The following is a 23,026-nucleotide window of genomic DNA, read 5'->3' as shown; positions in this document are numbered from 1 at the left end:
TTTCTTGATCCGGTCGTGAGTGGGGGTGATGTGATCAGCATCACGCCCCTGACCGCCTTTACCCCCCCAGGGTTTCCCCCAGGTACCCATGTTATTCGACGCTGGGTGGGCGCCGGGGCCGCTTCAACCGTTAGAAAAGTTCCCGGATTTGAACCGGCCGGGGATCGAACCCGGGACCTTTAGCATGGTAGTCAGACGCGTTACCGACTGAGCCACCGCGGCCACAGCCTCAGCTTTTAACAGAAGTCAGAACATTTTAAGATTTTTAATTATGCAACGGTAGAGTTGTTCTTTGTAATGATAAGGGGCTGGCCCCCGTATAATGTGACGGGAGCAAAATAGCCTAAGTGCTGACGCTCCCACAATTTTAAAATCAAATTGAAGTTCAAACAGTATATTTAAAATATTTAAAAGGCAAGTGGTGACACTCACTCACCTACGGACGCGTGGAATGTAGCAAGAAATATTTCGGATCGACATCCAGCTGGCAAGCCTATTCGTTATAAGAAGGGTAGTAAGCTGAGATTCCAGTTACTGATGCTAAAGTAAGTAACTGTTACTTGTAGCAGAGTCACTTCCAGAAATTCCTGTTTCGTTCTCAGGTTGTGATCCTTGACTGGTGGCCACTGACCAGGGACTCCATCGCCTATGGCTTGACGGTCGTCTGCCTCATCCTGGTCATCTTCGACGAGATCGTCATGTGGTACGAGGCCCTCGCGCTCGTCCTGCTCTACGGCCTCTACATCTTAGGTGAGGCACTTTATAAAATTTTTCACGGAGAAATGGTAAAGTATTTGAAGCAAATGAATGCAAATATTACATTACAATATGTTCCAGACAAGTGACACCGGGCACCTGACTTATTCAGGTAGCAAAGTTCATTTACAAAACAAAAATTATATTTCCATATCACAGAAAATATATAGAGAAGATGGTCTAAATATGGATCAAGATTTAAATATGGGTTTTGGAGTTAATAGCGCTCCCGGGTGATGCAGCCTGGCAGAGGCTATTGGAACTGGTTATCTGTCAAGGACAAAGGTTGCGGCGCCAATTCGCAAGAGAAAGTGGTGGTTAGTTTCGGCTTTGGACGCTGTTATAGAATTGCGGCCTCCGAAATTTTTTTGCACTTACATTTTAAGTCAACGTTTTCTGAATTCTCATCTGCTTTCTATAGGTTATGATATTAGCGGTACATAAAACACAAATGTGGTCTTTTATAATGCCATGATTTGTTTGTGAAATATGTACCGCAGAGAGCGAAAATAAATTGAAGAAAAAAAATAGCGTGATGGTCTAAATATGGGCTATGACATGAGGTCTAATGCTGAGATCACAGTTTCAACAAATATTTGGATGTTTTTCTTAATTTCGATTTTTCCCATTCCGCGTGATTTTCAAAACAACAGATTATTCATAAATATGAATTTTATGTTTTAGCGGTGAATGACTGTTTTTTTAAATTTTAATTACTTTTGTGATATTGCCACTAGTAGCCCATATTTAGACCACAATTTTGAAATACATCATTTTACCATTTTTTGGAAATTGCTTTTTTTTAAAAAAAATGGAGACCTTCTATGCTTTAGCATGCTATTACATTTAAGTATATATTTCATAGATATGCATTTTAATGGCAGGTGCTTGATATATTAATTTTTTCCTCCGAAAATGACAACATAAAAAGGGGGGCCAATATTTAGACCTTTTCCTCTATCATTTTATCTCTGAACAAAATACTTATTTGAAATACTTTCCCTAGATAATGAGCTGGACCTAAAGGAAATCGGTAAGGATGGAAAAGATTGGATTAATCTTGCCCAGGAGAGGGACAGATGGAAGGCTTGTGTTGCTGCAGCCATAAACCTTTGTGTTTAAGAAGACTAGAGAGTTAGTTAGATAATGAGATAAGAAACAGTGGTAACTTCGATTGTTCTCTACAGAGACAGAGCACTTACACAACACGTGCGCTTTTATTGAAATATTTCAATTTGTGTTCAGATCACACGGAGAAGTTCAAAGTTTTGACTTATATAAAATTGCTTTGAGCTATAAATTAGTTGACTATTTACATATCAATTTCATTCAAATTGCTTTACTATTTTTAGTGTGGCCAATTTTAAATTCTCAGTGTACTTACAGAGGGCTGTTTAAAAAGATGGTGCAATTAGAAAGGCCTGTGGCGAGGTTCGTAAAATCTGTAATCGAGCAATCACGGAATGAAATGAAGAATAATGGGCCCAAAGTTTTTCACTTGTTATATGTCTTTTTATTTTAAAAAGAACAAAGAACATAAAATTTGCGATTTCCTAGGAGAATATGCTCACACTGCGGCAGATATCAACAGAAAGATCCTACAAGAGTGGGAAGAAAAATGGTCCAACGTTCCGCGGGGAAGAAGGCCCTTCTCCTTTATTCCAAACGTCTTAGAAAGACTCGAAATGAGTCATTTCCTACCGTCAGGAGGCTTAGTCCACTTCTTAACCGGGCATGGCCCTTACGGCCAACATTTACATTGGTTTAATCAAAGGCAGAAGAAATTATGTGAATCCTGTGATAATATAGTGGACACACCTGAGCACAATGTATTCCATTGTCCCTCAACCAATCCCCGAATTCTCCAACTGAGAGATAACTTACCAAACTTTGACACTTACCAGCTTATCCGCTCGAAACAAGACTTCGAAGTTCCAAATTTCCTGGGAGAGCTTGTATCTAACGAGGAATATGCAAATTCAAAACCAGAAATCACACGCCACCACCTATTCAACCTCCAACCAACCAAGAACTTCCAACAAGAAGATCATGCAGGATACTGAATCAACTACATCAACGACCTAATCCATTGGATGGACACCAAAGCCGAGACTAGGAATCAAGGAAGGGTCCTCTAGAAGATTAGGTAACTTGGTGCCGACCGAAAGGCAGGCTGCAGATGTAAGACAGATGATGTGAACACCCGCTTACCCGGAAATCTCCAATAGACTCTCTAGCACGGATTAGACCCAGAAATTAACCACTAACCGCACTAACTATTTCCACTTTAACACGTCAAGTATTCTTATTCATATAACCTCTTTTGTTACTATCCCCCTTCTTCTTATCTCACCTTCCCAGCCCTAACCTTTCATGAAGTATCCCGGGAACCATATACCCTCCTGACGTTTCCAGGAAAACCATCTCCTTACTGACGTCCTTCCTAGTACGAGCACTTCCTGCTGGCCCCTCAGCAAGATCGCCTCTCTTCTCATATATCGCCTTACTTCACCCTTGGAACTCTATATTTAGTCACATAGTTTTCTTCTTCTTTCTTTTCTATTTATTATTTTTATTATTATTATTATTATTATTTAATAACTCTCACATTTTAGAGACTCGTACATATTTAATATCCTTCAAGAAATAACACTCGTTCTACTCCCCCTGTCATAACATATTACACCTTGTTCTATTACTAACATACTGATAAATACAAGTATATATGCATTTTATTTTATTGCACTACTAGCAAAAAAAATCTGAACTGTAAACCAAGCTTCTTTCTGGTACGCCGAAACAATCTTGGTCCACAATATCCACGAGACGTTAACCAGTTGTGGGTTATCGCCTCAAACATGTATAATTTAATGTATCAATAAAGAAAGAGGAAATGAAAAACGGGGGAACCGAAATTCCGCGGTTCTGATGCCCTGGTTTATTTTAAAGGCACCAGGGCACTAAGCGCTTACCCCCTGAATGTATGCAGGTGGAGGTTGGGCATCTTCAGGAGTTCTCCCTCCCCTTTTTCTTCGCTTTCTGTCCATTTCCTTCTGTGCGCGCGCATGTTAGATGACAACCTCAAATTGAGAGAAGGCATTGCATAATTGAAATCACAGGAACAGGGGTTGTCGTGACGATTCAGCGACACTTTCAGCCCAAATCTGGGAAGTGTGCACCTCCTCTTTATTTTTTTTCTTTCTGTGTGAATATATCAAGGACGCTGCTCTTCTACCCCCCTCCCCTCCAATGCTACAGCACCTGCACAGCCTGAAACATTGCATCTCTAATTCAGTTGATTTCATATTCGAGGATTAATAATACTAACAATAAATTATGTGCCTCTGGGAAGAATGGGAATATAATCTGCTGTGCCATCAACACCTTGAACATCAATTAACTTGCAGTAAAATTTAAGAGTTTTCTATCAATCCATGTCTTGGCGTTTAGTTCAGATATGAATCAATAAGCTAAACTTTTGCCTTACCCGGATAACTTTCTAAAGATGAACGAGCGTCTTGGTTTGAAGTGCCAGCAAATTAACAAAGCCATGGTTTGGCCATGGTATCTATCAGAGACAGTTCTATTAAGAGGGAGGTGGAGTTTGGCGAAGGTCGCCGTGGAAAGTGCTTAAATTTAACATGGGCTTTTTTGCATTTTGTTGAATATAACGTTTTAGGACAAAAATTTGCCGGAAAACACACAGTAGATGTGAACTTACTTTATGAAACTTTGAGTACATGACACATTTATGAAATTTCAGTTCGATAAATGTGCACAAATTCCATTATTTTTTTTCAATTTCCCATAAGGAAATACGTAAATATGCACAGAATGGTAATACGATTTGTGGGTAGCACCAACGAAAATGGCCATTATGATGCATACTAACGTAATGCTCAATCCTTTTACGACTAAGCTGGGGAGGGCTTTTCTTTCAAAAGTCACTTGCACAGCCAAAAATGATTGTTTAAAAATGTCATGTATTATCGACGGCGAAAGATACGGCCGCTTCAGCCGAATTTCATTCATCATAGTTCGCCGCTTGGCCATTAGATGTCTCTGTTCGAATTGCCTCAGGCTGACGGTGAGAGCTAGTTCGCGCGGGTGTTTGAATCCTCTGCACAGCTGGGTTCCGTCCCCTCCTCAGAAGGTCCCGTAGCTGTCACAGCTTGATTTATTGCCTCTTTCCCAGGCAAGAAAGCAGGAAGGCCATGAGTTTGTGTATGTTTGAATGTAGAGAAGCAGAGCATATTTACCGTGAATTGGAACCAGTGACACAGTAACTTTATCTCGACCCCTACCGCGAAGGACGTATTTAGGGGGTCCAGGTGTCCCAACCTTCCCCCGAAAGACTTACCAAGTACAAAAATTAAATAATGAAAATAATGAGATCACAAAATAACTTGAATTAAGTAATGAAAATAAGGTTGTTGTTTAATCGCAAATTGTTTATTTCCACAAAAATATTGGTAAGCAATACGACTTTGAATGACAGTACCAAAGAAGATTTATGCAAGAATTATTACTACTTATAATAACATGCAAAATATTACCAGGAATTTTACTTTCGTCAACTGAAAGTAACATCATTTTTTCATACTCAATAAATATTATATTCTTTATCTATTTGACATTAATTTCCTCGCCAGGGCAGTTTCTATTTTTTACAAATTTTGCCGACCTTAACTACGTGATGTAGTCACAAACTCATCCAAACTTCAACACATTGACCAATTTTCCCTACACAGGTATACATTCCATTATAGACTAGGTGTTGTGTCAACTAAGCAAGCTGATTTACAGGTTACTTCTGAAGTACAAAAATATCTTGCCAGCTGGGGGAGGGCAGCGTGCATACTTTCTGTCGCCTATGAGTCTGTTTCTTGATTTTCAAGGATTTACCTGGAAGAAAAGCCAGTTTCTGTAAAAGTTTCAGAGAACCATATTACTGCCCAAACTTCGTTGGAGTAAGAAAAGGACTATAGAAGAGGAATGTAGATTTTTCAAGTGAAATGCTTACTTTTGTTGTGAAGTGAATACTGAAAAGCGTAGAAATTGTGTACCCTGATAAAGTAAATTCATTCAGAAGTATTTCTTTATAACGAAATAAATTTGCCATAATCTGTGGCGGAGTGGTTAGCACAACCCGTTGCGACACCAGAGGTTGCGGGTTCGAATCCTGGCCTGAGCATGGGTTTTCTTCATCAATTTCATCATATCATTACTCATCCTCATCGTCGCCATTAGGAAAACGTGGCAGAAAAGCAACGCTAATAAAAAAATCAGAAATACAGTTGAGAAGAGGATTTATGACTTAGTCAATGAACAATTGAAAGCGAAAATTGTTCGTGTTGTTGCCTTTTCGCTCACAATATGCGAAATTACGGACGTCTGTGAGCTAGCTCGGTTAGCTCCCTTCATTCGTGGATGCGATTCTTATCTTGATATGACAGTAAAACTTCTTGAATGATTCCTCCCCGTGACACAAGAGTTGATATTTTGAAGGAAGTGGAGGCCATTTTGCAAATTACAGTCTTTCGTTATATTAAAACTTTTTAATAAAGTTATAATTTGTCCTTCCCAACTTCTCAGGAATACCAGGAATGACAGGAATATTTGTCCACAGTAAAAATACTACGTGATGAAGTTGGAAACAGGTTTCAAGACTTCAGAGGGTACGAAGAGCAATAATCTCTGCTCCCTTTTCTTTTGATGATGCGTGTGCAAGTCCTGACTTCGAATGGAACTTATTTAATTGCAGTGCAACTCGTAAAGGTGGGCTATCCTTGATTTTTCTTATATCTCCAATAGCAATATCCTCGAATAAGCTATTTTGCTGTAGAAATTTTATTAATTTTGGATGCACTTGCCTTGGTGAAAAGTTGTTTTCCATAATTAAGATTAATGAAACAGCCGAATGATCAAGAATGACTGACAAAACATTTGTTGTCTGCATTAAGAGTTTCATGCTAACAAAAAAACTTATTGCAGACTTTTCAGAAGCTTGTTAAAAAAAACAGTGAAATCTGTGCGAAACGAAACTATAATTGCAACAAACAGTTACAATTGTAACCAATTTATACTCGAAAGTAACAAGTAAAATACTATAACCATGAAAAAATATGGGGGGAGGTCTATATAATTTACATATCGATGCTGCAATAATAATCACTGGAATCCCCCCCTCGGCCCCATAGGGTCGAACCACTTAGTTCTGGATTTTAAGGTGTTGGGGTTCTAGATGTGTGGCCCGGATAGTTTTGACATTATCGTTATGCGGCCCTACTCACGAATTGAGTTTGACATTGCTGGTCTATAGGACCTGTTGAGGAGATATGTGTGTGTGTGTGTGTGTGTGTCATAGAACATCACTACTTCCAAACAAACTTGATGTGGCTCTAACAGAAACATCTGTTTTTGGAGTGGAATGATTACGAAAAGGTTTACACTGGCCTCCCCGATGGTGCAGTGGTAGCGTCGTCGCCTTGTAATCAAGGGGTTCAAGGTTCGATACCCGGTGGAGGCACATAGTGGTTCGGATTCAACTTTAAACTGTAGGTCCAGTCCCGCTTAGCCTTACTGTGCATAAAGTGGACTTAAAACACTAAATCAATCAACCAACATAAAGGTTTACTGTTTCTTTGCAAATCTTCAATTAATGTAAAATTTAGTATAAAAACATATTTTTTGCTGACTTTCTAACTTGAGATTTAAAGACAAATTATTACTTCGAATTCTTCATTAACAATAACAAAAGTGATATAAAATATTGGATAAAATTCTTGCCTTCGCTGAGAATCAAATTAGAGATGTACAGGTTAGGAAAGTGGAGGGAGAATTTCCTGGCGTCTTCCCCTTCAATGTGAACGGTGCCTCCTACGTTCTACATTCCATTCAAAATTTCTTCTTAGTTTCAGATATATTTTGCATCCCCTATAGCATAATGGTAAAGGTGACCCTTGTAATTTAAAATGTCCCGAGTTTGGTATCCGGTGGACGCCTAATAGTTAGTTCAATCCCACTATACATATAAATCCAGTCCCGATTAGTCTATCTGTATATAAAGTAGACTTAAAACAGAAACTCAAGATACTCAAACGATTATCATAAGGTTGGCGGCGGTTGGTGCAGTGAGAGAGCCCCCTCTGCTCAATCAAAATTGTGAAACATAAACTTTTCGTGGTACGAACATTAAAATTTTTGTTTCAATTACATATTCGACGTCGATCTTGTTCACCAGATTACCAATTGTGATAACTTTTCTCTGCTTTAAAAACTACACAAGGAAACAAGTTAAAAACGTGAATTGGACAAGGTTTCTTCTCTAGAACTGATTTTTAAAAGACCATGTCTTAGAGATGATCTGAAGGATATTCTATTCTTAAAACGCCAATCAGAATAAGGGATCAGCACTTATGTATATTTTCTCCCGCAGGCACGTGACCGGGGGGGGGGGGGTGAGGCTGAAGACCGTTCCGAAATCCTACAAATATGTAATTAAAATAGGGTATAGCGGTGATTAATTTTACTTACATTAAACATCTTGTACAATAACTTGTAATATACTGAGAAATTCATCCTCAGGGGTTCTATTCCCCACTTTTTCGCCCTTAGATGGCAGCTGCTGATAAGGGATGAGCCTTCCCCCGCGAAATAAAATTCTGGCTACGGGCCTGCTGTTCTGCATTGTGACTGTATGGTCCGATGCATCATGCTTTGAGTTCCGTCTACGGGACGCGCGCAGGTTCGAGTCTCTTAGGGGAAACGTATCAACTTTTCTCCTGAGATTTCGGCCTGTGCATAGGACCGGTTGCCACCCACCATCGTGAGGAGATTGGGAAGCTATGAATGAGTCACGGAAACCTACAACAAAGATTAGGGGTTCGTCGTGCTGACCGCACATAACTGGTTGGACTGGAAGTGAGGCCGGCAGTCGGTAGGTGGGCTCTGGCCCTCAGGGGCTGTAGCAACACGGGTTTACTTACGTATATTGGCGTAGCCATGTGTGGGTCCACAGAGGCTCGGCCTCTCCTCGAAATTCTGTCACTTTATTTTGACCAATTCACTGCGATATTTTTAAGACTACTTTGTAACACGTATAGTGCTGATCTTGAAGATCATACTATAATTAGTTGGACTGAAATTTCACTTGGGAAGCAATCAATTAACATTGGGAAAAATCACAATTAGAGAGAGCAACTAATGTGATGCAGGAACTGGTCATATGTTTCCACAGGGGATTCCCATCACCACTGAGAGTTTGTCCCCACCCTTGGCCGATTAGCCGGCCCCGTGGCGGAGTACTTATCTCATTTCGTTACGACGCCAGTGGTCCCGGGTTCGAATCCGGTCTGGGCATACGTGTCCTTCGTGAGCGTCTCTTTATCGATTACATCATATCATCATTAGCCAAGAGTGGCAGAAAGGCGAAGTAAAATAAAATAAACAAAATCAATCAACCTTGGCCGATTAAAGCTGCTGTGAACTCCAACGATGAGAACTGTGCAAAGGGACTTAATTCAGATCATAACAAAGAAAACTACTTCATCAAAGTGTATGTTCAATATTATACTATTGTTTCCTGACATCTTTGTTACTACTGTACATTTTGTTACATTGTTTTGTCCGTCTTTCTCCTTTTCAGTTTTTCCATATGTTATTACGCATGTCCACGTTTCCCCTTTTTAAATTCCAGGTAGTTTCGCTCCTGCCCATCTCTAATAGGGACTCGATTCGTTAATAGTTGAAATAATAATTGTTACTAATTCTTGCCTTACTATTATCATTATTATTATATATCGATTTTGTATAAAAAAAACACCCCCTTCAAAAAAATACTTTCTTTCAACTTATATTCTCTACCTCCTTCTTTACTCTCAATTGATAATTCCAACCTCAACAAGAAAATTGAACAAAATTATAGTAGCCACTGTAATCAACCAAATTTAACTAACTAACTCTCTAGCCTTCTTAAACCCGAAGGTTCATGGCTGCAGCAACACAGGCCTTCCATCTGTCCCTATCTTGAGCAAGATCTATATACTCTTTCCCATCCCTACCGATTTCCTTTAGGTCCATCTCAACGTTGTCCCTCCATCTTCGTCTTGGCCTTCCTACAGGTCTCTTACCATCTGGTTTCCCAACAAGAATCCTGTAAACTCCTCTTTCCTCTCCCATTCGTGCCACATGGCCTGCCCACCTAAGTCTTCTTGATTTAATTATTCTAATAATATCTGGACATGAGTACAAATTATGTAGTTCTAAATTATGTAACCTTCTCCACTCACCTGTCTCCTCATCCCTTTTAGGTCCAAAGATTTTCCTAAGGATCTTATTTTCAAATACTCTCAATTTATGTTCCTCTTTCAATGTAAGGGACCAAGTTTCACACCCATATAATACTACAGGCAAAATTACTGTTTTGTATATTTTAACTTTTAGTTTCTTAGATATTAAACGAGAACATAAAAGTTTATGAAGAGAGAAGTAACATGCATTTCCTGAATTGAGCCTACTTTTTATTTCCTCTTTAATAGAATTTTCATTTGTTAATATTACTCCTAAGTATTTGAATTTGGAAACTGCTTCAAACGAGTTGTTATCAATAATTAGATTTTGATTATTACCTAACACTTGGTTTCGCCCTGTAAGCATATATTTAGTTTTCTCTTTGTTAACTTCCAAACCTATCTCTTTAGCAGTTTTGAAAAATATTTTAGCATTATTCTTAATTGTACTCACATCATCCCCCAGTAAGTTTACATCATCTGCATATGCTAACAACTCAGTCACACCATTTAATTTTAGTCCTTCTTTAGTTTCTCTTACCTTCCTTACAGCATATTCTAAGGCATAATTAAAAAGCAATGGAGATAATGCATCTCCTTGTTTTAACCCATCATGAATTGTAAATTTGTCAGACACATTATTACCCACACGAATTTTACTTTCTGTTTCACTGGTGCATATTTTTATCATACTAACAAGCTTCTTAGGTATTCCAAACTCTACTAATATATTATATAATTTATCTCTTTTGACCGAATCATATGCTTTTTTGAAATCAATGAATAGCTGATGGACATTTTGATTATATTCCCACTTTTTTTCAAGTGTCTGTCTGATGTGAAAAATTTGATCTGTAGTTGATCTGTTACGTTTAAATCCACATTGATAATCACCTATAATTTCATTAGCATATGGGGTTAGTCTTGTTAAAAGAATGTTAGACAATATTTTGTATGTTGTTGAGAGTAGAGAAATTCCACGGTAATTATTGCAGTTCATTTTATCACCTTTTTTAAACACAGGAACAATTATGGATTCTTTCCACTGTTGAGGGATTTCTTCTTTATTCCATATTAAACAAATTAATTTATGAATTTGACATATTAATGAATTTCCACCATATTTAATTAACTCAGCTGGTATTAAATCAATGCCAGGTGCTTTGTTATTCTTTAGCCTTTTAATAGCATCTTTAACTTCAGTCAAGTTAGGTTCTGGAACTAAAGGTTCTGCTGTGTGTACTTCATTTACTTCTGATTTATCTCCTACATGGACATTTAAAAGGTCATTAAAGTAGTTCTTCCATCTATTTAGAATATCGCTTGGATCAGTTAGAAAATCACCATCTTTATCTTTTATCAAGTTTACTTTAGGTTGCCACCCCTTTCTAAATTCATTTACACCTTTATATAAATCTCTGATATTTTTATTTTTGCTGTTTATTTCAATTTCGTTAATTTTGCTTTTCAAGTAATCTCTTTTTTTACTTCTAAACGTGCGGTTAACTTCTCGCTTTATTCTATTATAATTGCTTAGATTTGTATCATCAGAGTTATTTAACCACCTAAGTCTAGCCTGATTTCTTATTTCTATTAGATTATAACATTCATTATCAAACCATGGCTTACTTTTTCTCGGTTTATGGTATCCTATACTTTCTTTAGCTGCTGATTCTATTGCATTACGTATGTGCTCCCAATTCTTATTTACGTCTGTTTCATTTATATTTTCATCATCATTTAAATCCTGCAAAACATCAAATCTATTTGACAGTTTAATTTGGTAATCTTTCTTAATTCTTTCATCAGCAAACTTTCCTGTATCAAATTTTATAACTTTTAGATTTTGTTGCTTATGATTTATCACTGAGAGTCTTTCTCTTAATTTAGCAATTACTAAATAATGGTCACTGGCACAGTCAGCACCTCTATGTGTACGAACGTCAATTATACTAGTATGCCTTCTCTTATCAATGAGAATATGATCTATCTGATTATGAGTTTTACCATCTGGAGAAGACCAGGTATATTTATGGATATCTTTATGTTTAAAAGTGGTACTTTTCACAATTAAATTCTTTGAGGTTGCAAAAGTAATCAATCTTATACCATTATCATTACTTAATTCGTGAAGACTTTCTTTACCAATCGTGGGTTTAAATGTCTCTTCTTTGCCAATCTGTGCATTACAGTCACCTAACAGAATTTTCATATCATACTGAGAAAATTTATCAAAGACCTGTTCTAACTCTGTATAAAAATCATCTTTAGTATTATCATCTTTAGCTTCCGTTGGTGCATGTATGTTTATTAAAATAATTTTACACCACCTACCCTGTAAAACTGCATATGATATCCTATCATTAATAAATTCTACTGTTTTAAGAGCCGAGATAATTCTATTATTTATGAAAAAGCCTGTTCCAAAATTATGATTTTCAGTACCACCATAGAAAAAAGTATAATTTTTAGTTTTACAATTCCCTTCTCCTGGCCACCTAACTTCCTGGACAGCTACTACATCTAATTTATACTTCCCTATCTCATTAACTGTACACTGAAATGCCCCAGGCCGGTAAAGGCTCAGAACATTCCAGGTGCCTAATTTAATATCCTTATTCCTAACATAGATCTTATCCTTAGTCCAGGGACCTCCCAAAGTAGTCCCCACCCGGAGATCCGAACGGGGGACTATTTTACCTCCGGAATATTTTACCTTGGGAACATCCATGGCCTTATATTTCTGTTTCTTGACATGTCTTTTTACAGTGCAGAGTTGTCAGCTCTACGCCTAACCCCCAATATGAATGGAGGAACTACTACACAAGACAAGCACAAACATATTAGACAGCACAATTACTACACAAGACGAACACAAACACATTAGACAGCATAACTACTACACAAGACACACACAAACACATCACAACTATAACACAATATAAACACAAACACACCACAACTACTACACAATATAAACAAACACACCACAACTACCACACAATATAAACAAACAAACACACACACACACACACACACACACATACACAAATCATTATTAACACCTTTTTTAACTATAATGTTACCCTCAATTTTAACTATGCTTGTCTAACATAACCACGAATGGTTCGTGAGGCAAGCATGTTTTCCACCTTTACGCAAGATGCCACTTTGTCACATGCAAATCAACGCTCTCACTTATTGAACGTCTTCATATAGATACTCCACTACCCTAGATTTCGATAAAATTTGGTGATTTTGATTGATTGAGCTAGTGTTTTAAGTCCACCTTGTGACTTAATGATGAAACCCATTGTTCATTCATACGATAACCAGATATCGAAGATAAATGACTTCATAAAGTAGCTAATAACTTTGAAGAATGTTAAAATGTCCAAAATAAAGTTAACGTAAGTTCAAAAATGTTTCAAGTTGTCTTATTCTTCCGTCCTAGAATACAGAACGAAATAATTGAAGCGTGTAACGACCTGATTGTTCGAGATCTTGTTAACGAACTTAATTCCTCCAGCTTCTTCTCTATCCTTGCCGATGAGACGTCAGATACAGCAGGCATAGAACAATTATCACTGTGCGTTCGTTATGTTGACACAAAAGAATTCGTTGTGAGAGAAAACTTTTTACAATTCATACCATTGTATGATGTGACCGGAAAGGGAATCGCAAAGGCTATGTTGGACAAGTTGCGTTCATTAAATATAGACTTAAATAAAATTCGTGGACAAGGATATGACGGAGCTGCGTCAATGTCAGGACAACTGAACGGAGTCCAGGCACGTGTAAAGGAAATAATTCCATCAGCCTTGTATGTTCACTGCTCTGCTCACAGTCTCAACTTAGCTGTATCCAGTGCTTGTGAAGTTGCTGCTATTAGAAACTGCATGGGCACAATATCGAGACTGTATGATAAATCAACCAAATTTATTCAATCAAAACTTCAGTGATGAAGGTTCTGTCTCTGGAGCCTGCCACTTCTCGCTCCATGCAAGAGTCAGCCAGCAAGCAGTGAAATGCGAATTGCTTTGCCAGTGGAGAAATTTTAGCCTCCGAAACCAGAATGAAAAGAAACAGGTGGGTGTCCTTTTCCTGGAAACCTCACTGCGGGAGTCACGCGGAGGGGAGGGGGTGGTGAAGGGAGGAAGGTTCTCTTCCTAGTCCTCTGATATGTCGCTAGGTGTCTCTATATCGCATCGGGCCAGGAAACTACTTTCATGCCAACCTCCAGGCCACTCTTAACTACAGTGAATGAGCAATTCTGTACTAACGTCGTCAAGAACATGTAAGTTATATGTAAAACAAACGTACGACATTTCGTGCTCTATCCATAATACGCAATCTACCTCCTTTCGCAGTGATGTATTTCAACTCCAACCTGACAGCCTGGGCGCGGAGGAGAAGCAAGAAGAAGATTCCATGCAACGAGGGGAGTTCCCTGTTGAGGAGCCACGAGTCAGGTAAGCTTTGTCTGACATCTTTGTTTCTTTCTTTCTGTTTGGTGTTTTTTCCTTTTGGGTTAATAACGAACTAATGGAATGGACAACAAAACAAACACGATAATACATCCAAGTCTTAATCAGGGTTTTGCACCCAGGACTCCTAACTTCGTAGCGAAATACTCTGCCACCGAGTCCGACGCCTTTTTTGCTGTTTATCTATGGGCGATTGGTTTCATTTTATTTGTTTGTAAACAAACTCTACCATCAGTGAAAATAAATCAGGAAGTGAAATTAGTAGGTATTTATTACATAAAAGTTATCGATATTATAAAATGTTTACGTTAGATGTGAAAGAAAATAAACTGCTTACCTCCGCTCCATGTAGACCATGATGGGTAACGAATCCAAAACTGTTATTTATTGCAGGGTTTTCTCCACAGAAAAAATACTATATAATTTGGGAAAATATATTTTACTTTATAAGTTTTGCATTACAATTATGAAACTATAATATAAAGGGTGTACACAAATGAATATCAGAATTTTAAACTTGTATATTTTCTATGCTATACACATTACAAAAATATGAACCATGTATGAAATGAAAGAGTAACTCACCAAGTTTTCATAACCTACGTTACAAGTGTTGAATGTGGGCACCATCGTGATACGGCACGCATCATCCAGCCTGTAGTATATTTCTTGCCACACTAAACTTAGCAATTCTGGTGTAATCGACTCTACCGCTGCAACAATCCTGCATCTCAACTCAGGTAGACTGGCAGGTAGCGGTGGTACATAAACACGATCTACAGGGAAAAAGAAGTCACAGGGGGTGAGGTCAGGGGGTCCTTGGAGGCCACTGGAGAAGATGCAAGTCGTCTGCACCATGACGGCCGATCCAACGATGGGGGAAAACTTCATTTAACCATTCCCGCACTACGTTATGAAAGTGAGGGGGAACGCTGTCTTGTTGCCAAATGATGTGTTGTTTATCCTCCAGTTACGGAAAGAGCCAATTTTGTAGCATGTCAAAAAGTAAAAAAAAAGGTAAAGTGCTCCCCTGTGCTTAGCACCACGCCATGAAGGCGTATAGGGGGTGTGGGGGTAACGCCCCACACTTTCTTGATCCGGTCGTGAGTGGGGGTGATATGATCAGCATCACGCCCCTGACCGCCTTTACCACCCAGGGTTTCCCCCAGGTACCAATGTCATTCGACGCTGCGTGGACGCCGGGGCCGCTTCCAATAGCATGTCTAGATATGAAATTCCAGTAACAGTTTCTTCCATAAAAAAGAACGGCCCATAAACTTGTTGTTTCGATACTGCACAAAAGACATTAACTTTGAGTGAATCCCGTACGTGCTGCAGAATTTCCCTTGGATTCTGCGACCCCCAGATACGAACATTATGTGTGTTCACTTTTCCACTTAGATGAAATGTGGATTCATAGCTGAAAATCATCATCTTCTTGATTAAGAATTTGTGTGCAGAAGTTCCTACGAGCAGGGGTGCCCACGGGGGGGGGGGACAAAATTTTATACCAATTCTACCGAGTGTTTCATATATAATTCAGGAGTTACAAAATGTTATTACAAGTCAACTACCTAGGTATTGAACTTTCGTTAATGAAACCAGTCCAAAACGATCGAGGAACGCAAACAGTTTGTGCGTGCATGTTTTGTTAAGCTGAGAGTTCACATCCCTGCCGCTAGGCGACACTCAAATCACTGACACCACTCACAGTGCTTTATGCAAGGTCCCCCCAAGATCACCGGACATCCTTTTGTGGGGTTTCTTCAAAGACAGAGTATCCGTCCCACCAATGCATCGTGATATCGCACCCCTAAGGGAGCGTACCATCGCAGCGATAAACACTATCGACAGGACAATGTTGAAGGGAGTGTAGACTATCGTGCCGATGTGTGTGCCGTGTCACCCGTGGTGCACACATTGAACATTTTTAAGCTTAGAAAAAACTGTTCGAGTTCCTCCTTCGTAAACAAATTTTTGTAACCCCTCAATTATTTATGAAACACCCGGTATATATCTTCACACAAAAATGGGGGGATCGTTTCTTTGTTTGACTTGTTATTGATTTTTAGTTATGGTTATTATGCACGATTTTTCTACCTACCTATGGGTGATCGCGGCTGTGGATCGATTTGGAAGGAGGGCGTGCTGTTTGCATAAATACAAGGTTAGTCAATCAGACAAACTGTTAAGAATAAGGTTCAGTACACTAACAATAGCAGTAAGCCTGAGCAGCTTTGCATGTTTTATGTTAGCAAACATGAAAGTCAGCCGGAAGTACCTAAAGAAAGCATATATTGCATAAATATGTCCGTATTATATTGTTCCGCAAGTTCTGTCTGACCAAAATAATTTGAGTAAATGATTCGGCATAAAGGGGGTGGGGCGGGGAGAATGTTCTACCTTTCTGGGGGGAAGCATGCAACAGCTGCAGACGGTACGGTCTCATTTGGAGTATTTTCCTTAACACTTTCCACACTGTTATTGTTGGCATTGCCATTTCTTGACTCGCCCGCCGCACAGATTTTCTAGGACTGCGAGTGAAAGCCGTTCTGATACACGCGGCCTTCCGGAACTTTTACCTTTACAAAAGCATCCTGTCGTCTTAAACTGGTTATACCACCTACGAATGTTGTCAGACGGGGGGGTCAATTCGCCGATACGCCCGTTGAACTGTAACAACTGAATTAGACCTTGCGAGTTCCAACACACAAAAATACTTACGCTGGAAGTCGCAATCTTTACGATTGACTCCGCCAAGCGGCAGAGTTAGGAAACAAATTTTGTGCATGCGTAGAATCGAAATTTGGTGAGTTACTCTTTCATTATATGGTTCATATTTGAAATGTGTATAGCATAAAAAATATATAAGTTTAAAACTCCGATATTCATTTGTGTACACCCGGTATAGAATTATGAAAATTTGTAAACGTGTCTAAGGAGTCCAATTTGTTGTCCAGTTCTGAAATATAAGGAACACCCTGCCAAATATTTACGTATTGCCTGTTTGTAATTTATTAGTTCACTCCTCCAGGCGATTCAAAAAGTTGTGCAATAACTGAAGGAGTGGAGAGAGCGGTTGTCCTATGACTATTTTACAACAGAAACCCGAAGTCTTCATAAGTCAGTGCAGACCTTAGAAGATTAGGGACCATATGATGAACAACATACCAATTCGTGCAAATACTATGTAATTATGCAAATTGAGCAATTATCGCACTGCAAGAAAACTTTTCCAAACATATTTTCTACCAACAATATAAAATAATAAATAACAAAATGAATTCAACTTGTATTATGTATAGGGTTCGATATTTCCAAAATGCAGTCATGCTTTTCCATGCACCAATTATTAACGGAAGTATCCGAGGAATTGCGAACACGTAAACAAAAATAAAAAATACATGATTCAACCTTATGGTCGCGAGTCAAAGTGGAATGAAAGCGATGGTAAATAACAAAATGTAATATGTAGAAATTGCCGAACTTGTTGTACATCTTGATATTTTCTCTAAGCGCTTTTGCATGACGAGAATTTTCAATGTTGTATTGACTTAAGAACAGGAAAATAATATTTATTATTTTCAAGGCTTGGGCGCTGAACTCGAGGAATTTCAAAATGGAATTCAAAATACGATTGAGCTGTGCAATATGTTCTTTATCAAAATCTTGTCACCTGGGACGGATTATTAATATATAGATAGTTTTACTGAAGCACGTGGTTGATAATAAACATCAACTATATACGTGCTGTCCTGCTACAACCTAATGTAGCATGCAAATTCAATTTGGAAGAAAGTTTTCAAAATTTCGGCTAAATAAATTAAAATTCTATCGATATTTTGTTCATATGTAGACGCTCCGTCCACAAACGCTATGCAGTTTCTCCTAAGAAAGAGATCTTGTCAACAGCAAAGTTCTGCCAGTCGCGCAGGAATACTTAGTTGAATCTCGTGGGGAAGGCAGCTGGTAGCAGATTATGTCAAGCTCTTCTGAACTGGCGATTGGAAAGCGGCAAGTGAGCGGTTCAACCACAGATGTTTTCGGCACACGTTTTCAACAGGAACCAACCGCCACTGATAGGTTTACATGATAACCGCGTTTTAGAGCTTTCCTAGCAAGATATAATGAAGACGGTATATTTCTTTATTTCTATTTAGATTACTTCAGATCGCTTTTCTATTTGTTGGATTAATCCTGGTGATGAGAAATGATGAAATAAATAGGGACAAACGCAATGATACATCAATGCATTGATCAGAGTTCGAAACTGGGACCTCTGGCTTCATATCGTGTTACGCTAACCACTCCACCACGGAGATCGACTAAGGGTGGTATCGAGATGGTGACGTTTCGTCTCCTGCGTGACGTGATCTGCCTCGTTCTCTCTAGAGTTATAAATGCTCGTTTCGCTCAAGGGATATGTGCAAGCACGCTGCACTGGTTCGTAGGTGGCAGGAATGAAGTATCTTCATATGTCCAACGTGAATTAGCTAGCCAATACACTGGTATACTTGAATAGAAGGTTTTGCCTCCAGGTGTCAAATGGCGAGCTACATCACGGATCAAACCTGACCTGGCTAAGATAGTTAGTTCAAGGCTAACGTAGACACAGTGGGCGGGTTGGTGGGAGTCATAACCCCCTCTTTTGCCCCAGTATTACTATAAAAAGAACGTGAAAGGCAGGGAAGGGTGGTAAAATTAGAGCTGGCTACTAAAACAAAGTATACGTAATCCCTCCCTTTCAAAATTCCTGGGCACGCCACTGCGTAGACAGGACCTATACTTTAAAGTAGGATCCGAACCACTATGTGTTTACACTAGGGAAGGAACTCGGGACCCTTTGATTGTCCCTAACGTAGTAATGACGTGTTTAGGTATGTCTCGCTCATGTTGATGGTGGCATACTCATCTCGTGAAGAAAGTTGCACGGGAGTAGTTCGAGAGAATCACGCAAGAGTACGACACCAAACAGCAGCTGACAGAGCCACCTGTTGTAATATTGTGAACTACGTGTTATTTAATCATTTTGTAACCTGATTTTTTGTGTCCTAAATAAAAATCTCCTTTTTCCCCCAAAAAAATCGTATTTGCAAATAGGAAGCCGTCCTTAGAATTAAGTTGATAAAAATATTTCAACATAGACTTATTTCTAGCCTTTTGCATTCGATATCAATATCATTGGGCTTTGCGATTGGCTACTAATGGACCGAATAGGACTCAACGAAACGAAGTCAAGGATATTGACACCTAATGGAAAAGGGAAAAATACTTCGGAAAATAGTAAACGACGCGGCGCGCCGTGGAAATATTAGCGCGCTATTAAATTAATATTGTCGGTCTGAAAAGAAAGCTCTATATTGTTCAATCTGTTCAGGAGAGCGAGCCTGTCTTTATAGTTATGTTTCGGACATACATTATTTTGTATCTATAGATATCTATAGATATTTTATTCAAATAACTTGAAAATCACTCGAGAGATAAGTTTGAGCTTTTTTTATGTACAAATAGCCTAATCATGACAGGACCTACAGTTTAAAGTGAGATCCGAACCACTGTGAGTCTCCACCGGGTATCGAAGCTGAGATACCTTCATTGCGAGACGACGACATAACCACTGAGCTATCGAGGAGGCGCGTAAGGATATGCGTTTTTGTTGTATAACTATTTTTTTATATGGTGCACAGTTACTACATTATTTTACAAAATACGGTACTAATATTTTTCCAAATGACTTTTATTCTTCTATAATGCAAATCGTGAATTAAAAAATTCCTGTGTTATCATTGGTTTCTATTGTTATAACCTTTGCTATTACTTCCTTACAGGGTCGAGAGTTTGCAGTTAGCAAGCGAATATTAAATGTTACAGCCAGAATAATAACATTTGCATACATCAAGAGACAGGCGGAGGACGAATTCTATTCTTGCTCTGGGCGTATAGTGCGCTAACATTTGACAAATTGTTAAAACTTGAACAAGGTGATTGGCTGTCATCTCGGCAGTGCCTCCTTCTTTATCCTTCATTCTTATTGGCTGCCTCTTTCTCTATCCTTGATTCTGATTGGCTGCCTCGTTCTACTTGCAGGGACTCCCGATTCGCCTCCGAGTTCGGTGTCGGCTTCAGAGCAAGCAACTCAGGAAGAAATCGAAAGGTCGTATGAGTCGATTAGGTCGAGAAAAGATTCTGGTGATAACAATTCCTCTTCAGGTAAAGCAACGATTACAATAAACGAACAGGTGATTTTCCACTGTTTCTTCTCGTTTTTCTTTCAGACCGAAGTGACAAGCGACACGCCTCATTTGGAAATCAACTTTCAAAATTAAATGCAACTTTTCAAACATTGCTTGTTGCTTGTGCATCTCTCGGGCTGCGCTGTTATCTCGAAAGGCCCAAAAGCAGTCTTGAAGTATGGCCTTGTCGGAAATGACGTCACCTAGTGTAGTTCTAAAGCTCCAAGTACACGACCAATAGATTGTAGTCTTCTTTACTAGATTTCTACACTCGTTGTTCTTTTGTTTGAAATGGTGGAAGTCGAAATATTGGTTGTAGTTCTTCTAATGTGTGGAAATGTAAGTACAAGAACTTTTTAAAATGCTGTGTGATTTCTATGGTGAAAAACAAGTGTTTAAAACGCGGGAAGAACAATGTATTTTTAGTTTTATCTACCGATCATATTTGGCGCTGCAGTCGAAGTGAATTTCGAAAGATTTCAGCTTCGTCCTGCTCAAGACTTCGAGACTGAACCGTTTTAAGTACGGTCTTGCAACTTTCGGACACGGCCTCAATATCGTGGATCGTGACGACTTGGTCTGTTCGTCGCGCATGCCCAGTCAATGGTTTTTCAAGTAGACTGGACATGCCCGTGTCGCTAAAGATAAACATGTCGCCTGTCGCTTGTCATTTGTCGCACGTAGCTGCCTAAAGCAGGAGATCTGTAAACACAATTCGCTACAATATCACAACATAACCTCTATGCAATTTGGTGCGTCTACACATTTAGTTTTTTTGAAATGACCTTGAAATATAGATATGGCGACTATCGATGTCGCCACCAAAGTCCCCGGGTTCGAGTCCCGGTGTGGACTGTGCCGTCACCAAATGTTCTTATCACTCATTCTGATCCTCACGGTTAATCAGAAGTGGCAGAAAAACAACGCTAAATAATAATACAATTTGAACAGAGGTCATTCTGATTAAGTGATAATTAATTGCTGCGTTTTACCAAATATTCAGACGCGTTAACAAGTCTAGGAATGAACACATAGAAATGAAGAGCTTTGCACCTTCGAACACGAAAGCAGTAAAAAGGTCTTAAGAGATCACTCGTGATCTCGTACACCATATATTTTTCAAAACAAATTTGACCACTAAGATTCAAATATGTATGACTTCTTCCGACCAACAAAAACGGCAAGAAACAAACGAAAAGAACTGAAAGTGCATAAGTTTCCTTCCACTTTCCTTCCGTGGAAAAAAGCGGTTGAATGAGCTAGGCTCATTGTGCTCAAATAGGGCACCAAGCAAGGCTCGGTTTCCTTGAGGCAGTCGAAGCAGTTTACGTCGCAACTGATATTGCAACCCGCTCGTTCGCACAGCCCCTCGAAGACGATTGTCATGTCTTCCAAGGTCAAAGTATTAGTATAGAATAAGATGAAGGGAGAAGAGTCAACATGCTATAACATGCATCACCTTGCAGTGTTGCATCCCCACAAAGACGCCGGAAACGCGCCACCACGAACCTTCGAGTGGAAAATTCCATGTTCCTTTCCGGGGGTAGTCCGCTATGTTCCACGCCGTCACGCGCCGAACTTCGGAACATTTTCCACGTTCGGTTTCCACGATCATACGACGCTTGCCGGAGCTAAACGAAGAGACGCGGAATTACACGAGAGGGTATTTGCAGAAGCGGCCAACGGAAAATTTCCACCCTAGAAACCTGCACCGCGCGTTTCCCTGTAGTGGGCGTTACATCATTTGACTTCAATAGAAGCAGACAACAGAAGTTCTGTTGCCGCGTTTCTCTGCGTTTACCAGCGTCTCATTGGGTGATATGCTTTAGGCACCCCTGATCTCCGAGCTGGAAGCTGATGTAGTCGTTCCGAATCCATTTACTTCTATTGTACGATCATAATGCAAGGTTGTACGTGTAATACAAACTAAAATCTGAATCAAACGAGGCTAGATTTCCTGCTACAGTTTCTGCTTCTGCTTGGACTAGTGGTATGGTACTCACTGTTACTTTTCACCTCACACGTTTTGTACTTGTTGATAGTCTTTTGTCTTCACAAGGCATTGCGCAGAGCAGACAAGCTAAGAAAAACAAATGGTACTCAAGGTGTCCTCAATATGATCTTAATAATCTCCGATATGTTTTCATACATGAGATTTACAGGATTAATTCATAAAAATATTTTTGTTCAACTAAATGTGTAAAACATTTAATAGACTGGTAAAAATAATCTCATTGCTATGCATTAATTCCTAATATCA

At 39.1% G+C, this 23,026-nt stretch overlaps 1 protein-coding gene across 2 annotated transcripts in view; it reads left to right on the top strand.

The window, feature by feature from the left end:
- Window positions 1-23,026, top strand: part of LOC145978928 (sodium/potassium/calcium exchanger 4-like) — a 60,149-nt gene that overhangs the window by 18,914 nt on the left and 18,209 nt on the right. The window contains exons 4-6 of one of the 2 annotated variants that reach the window (XM_083111914.1): window positions 603-750; window positions 14,417-14,518; window positions 20,621-20,743. In XM_083111914.1, the coding sequence (XP_082968040.1) occupies window positions 603-750; window positions 14,417-14,518; window positions 20,621-20,743 (373 nt within the window). The remainder of the gene's footprint in view (window positions 1-602; window positions 751-14,416; window positions 14,519-20,620; window positions 20,744-23,026) is intronic. The other variant, XM_083111916.1, reaches the window with a different exon arrangement.

Source organism: Lepisma saccharinum, chromosome 25 (genome assembly GCF_977018435.1).
Source record: "Lepisma saccharinum chromosome 25, izLepSacc3.1, whole genome shotgun sequence".
NCBI lineage: Eukaryota > Metazoa > Arthropoda > Insecta > Zygentoma > Lepismatidae > Lepisma > Lepisma saccharinum.
Note: the sequence above shows the minus strand (reverse complement) of the source record. Positions and strands in the feature narration are given on the sequence as shown.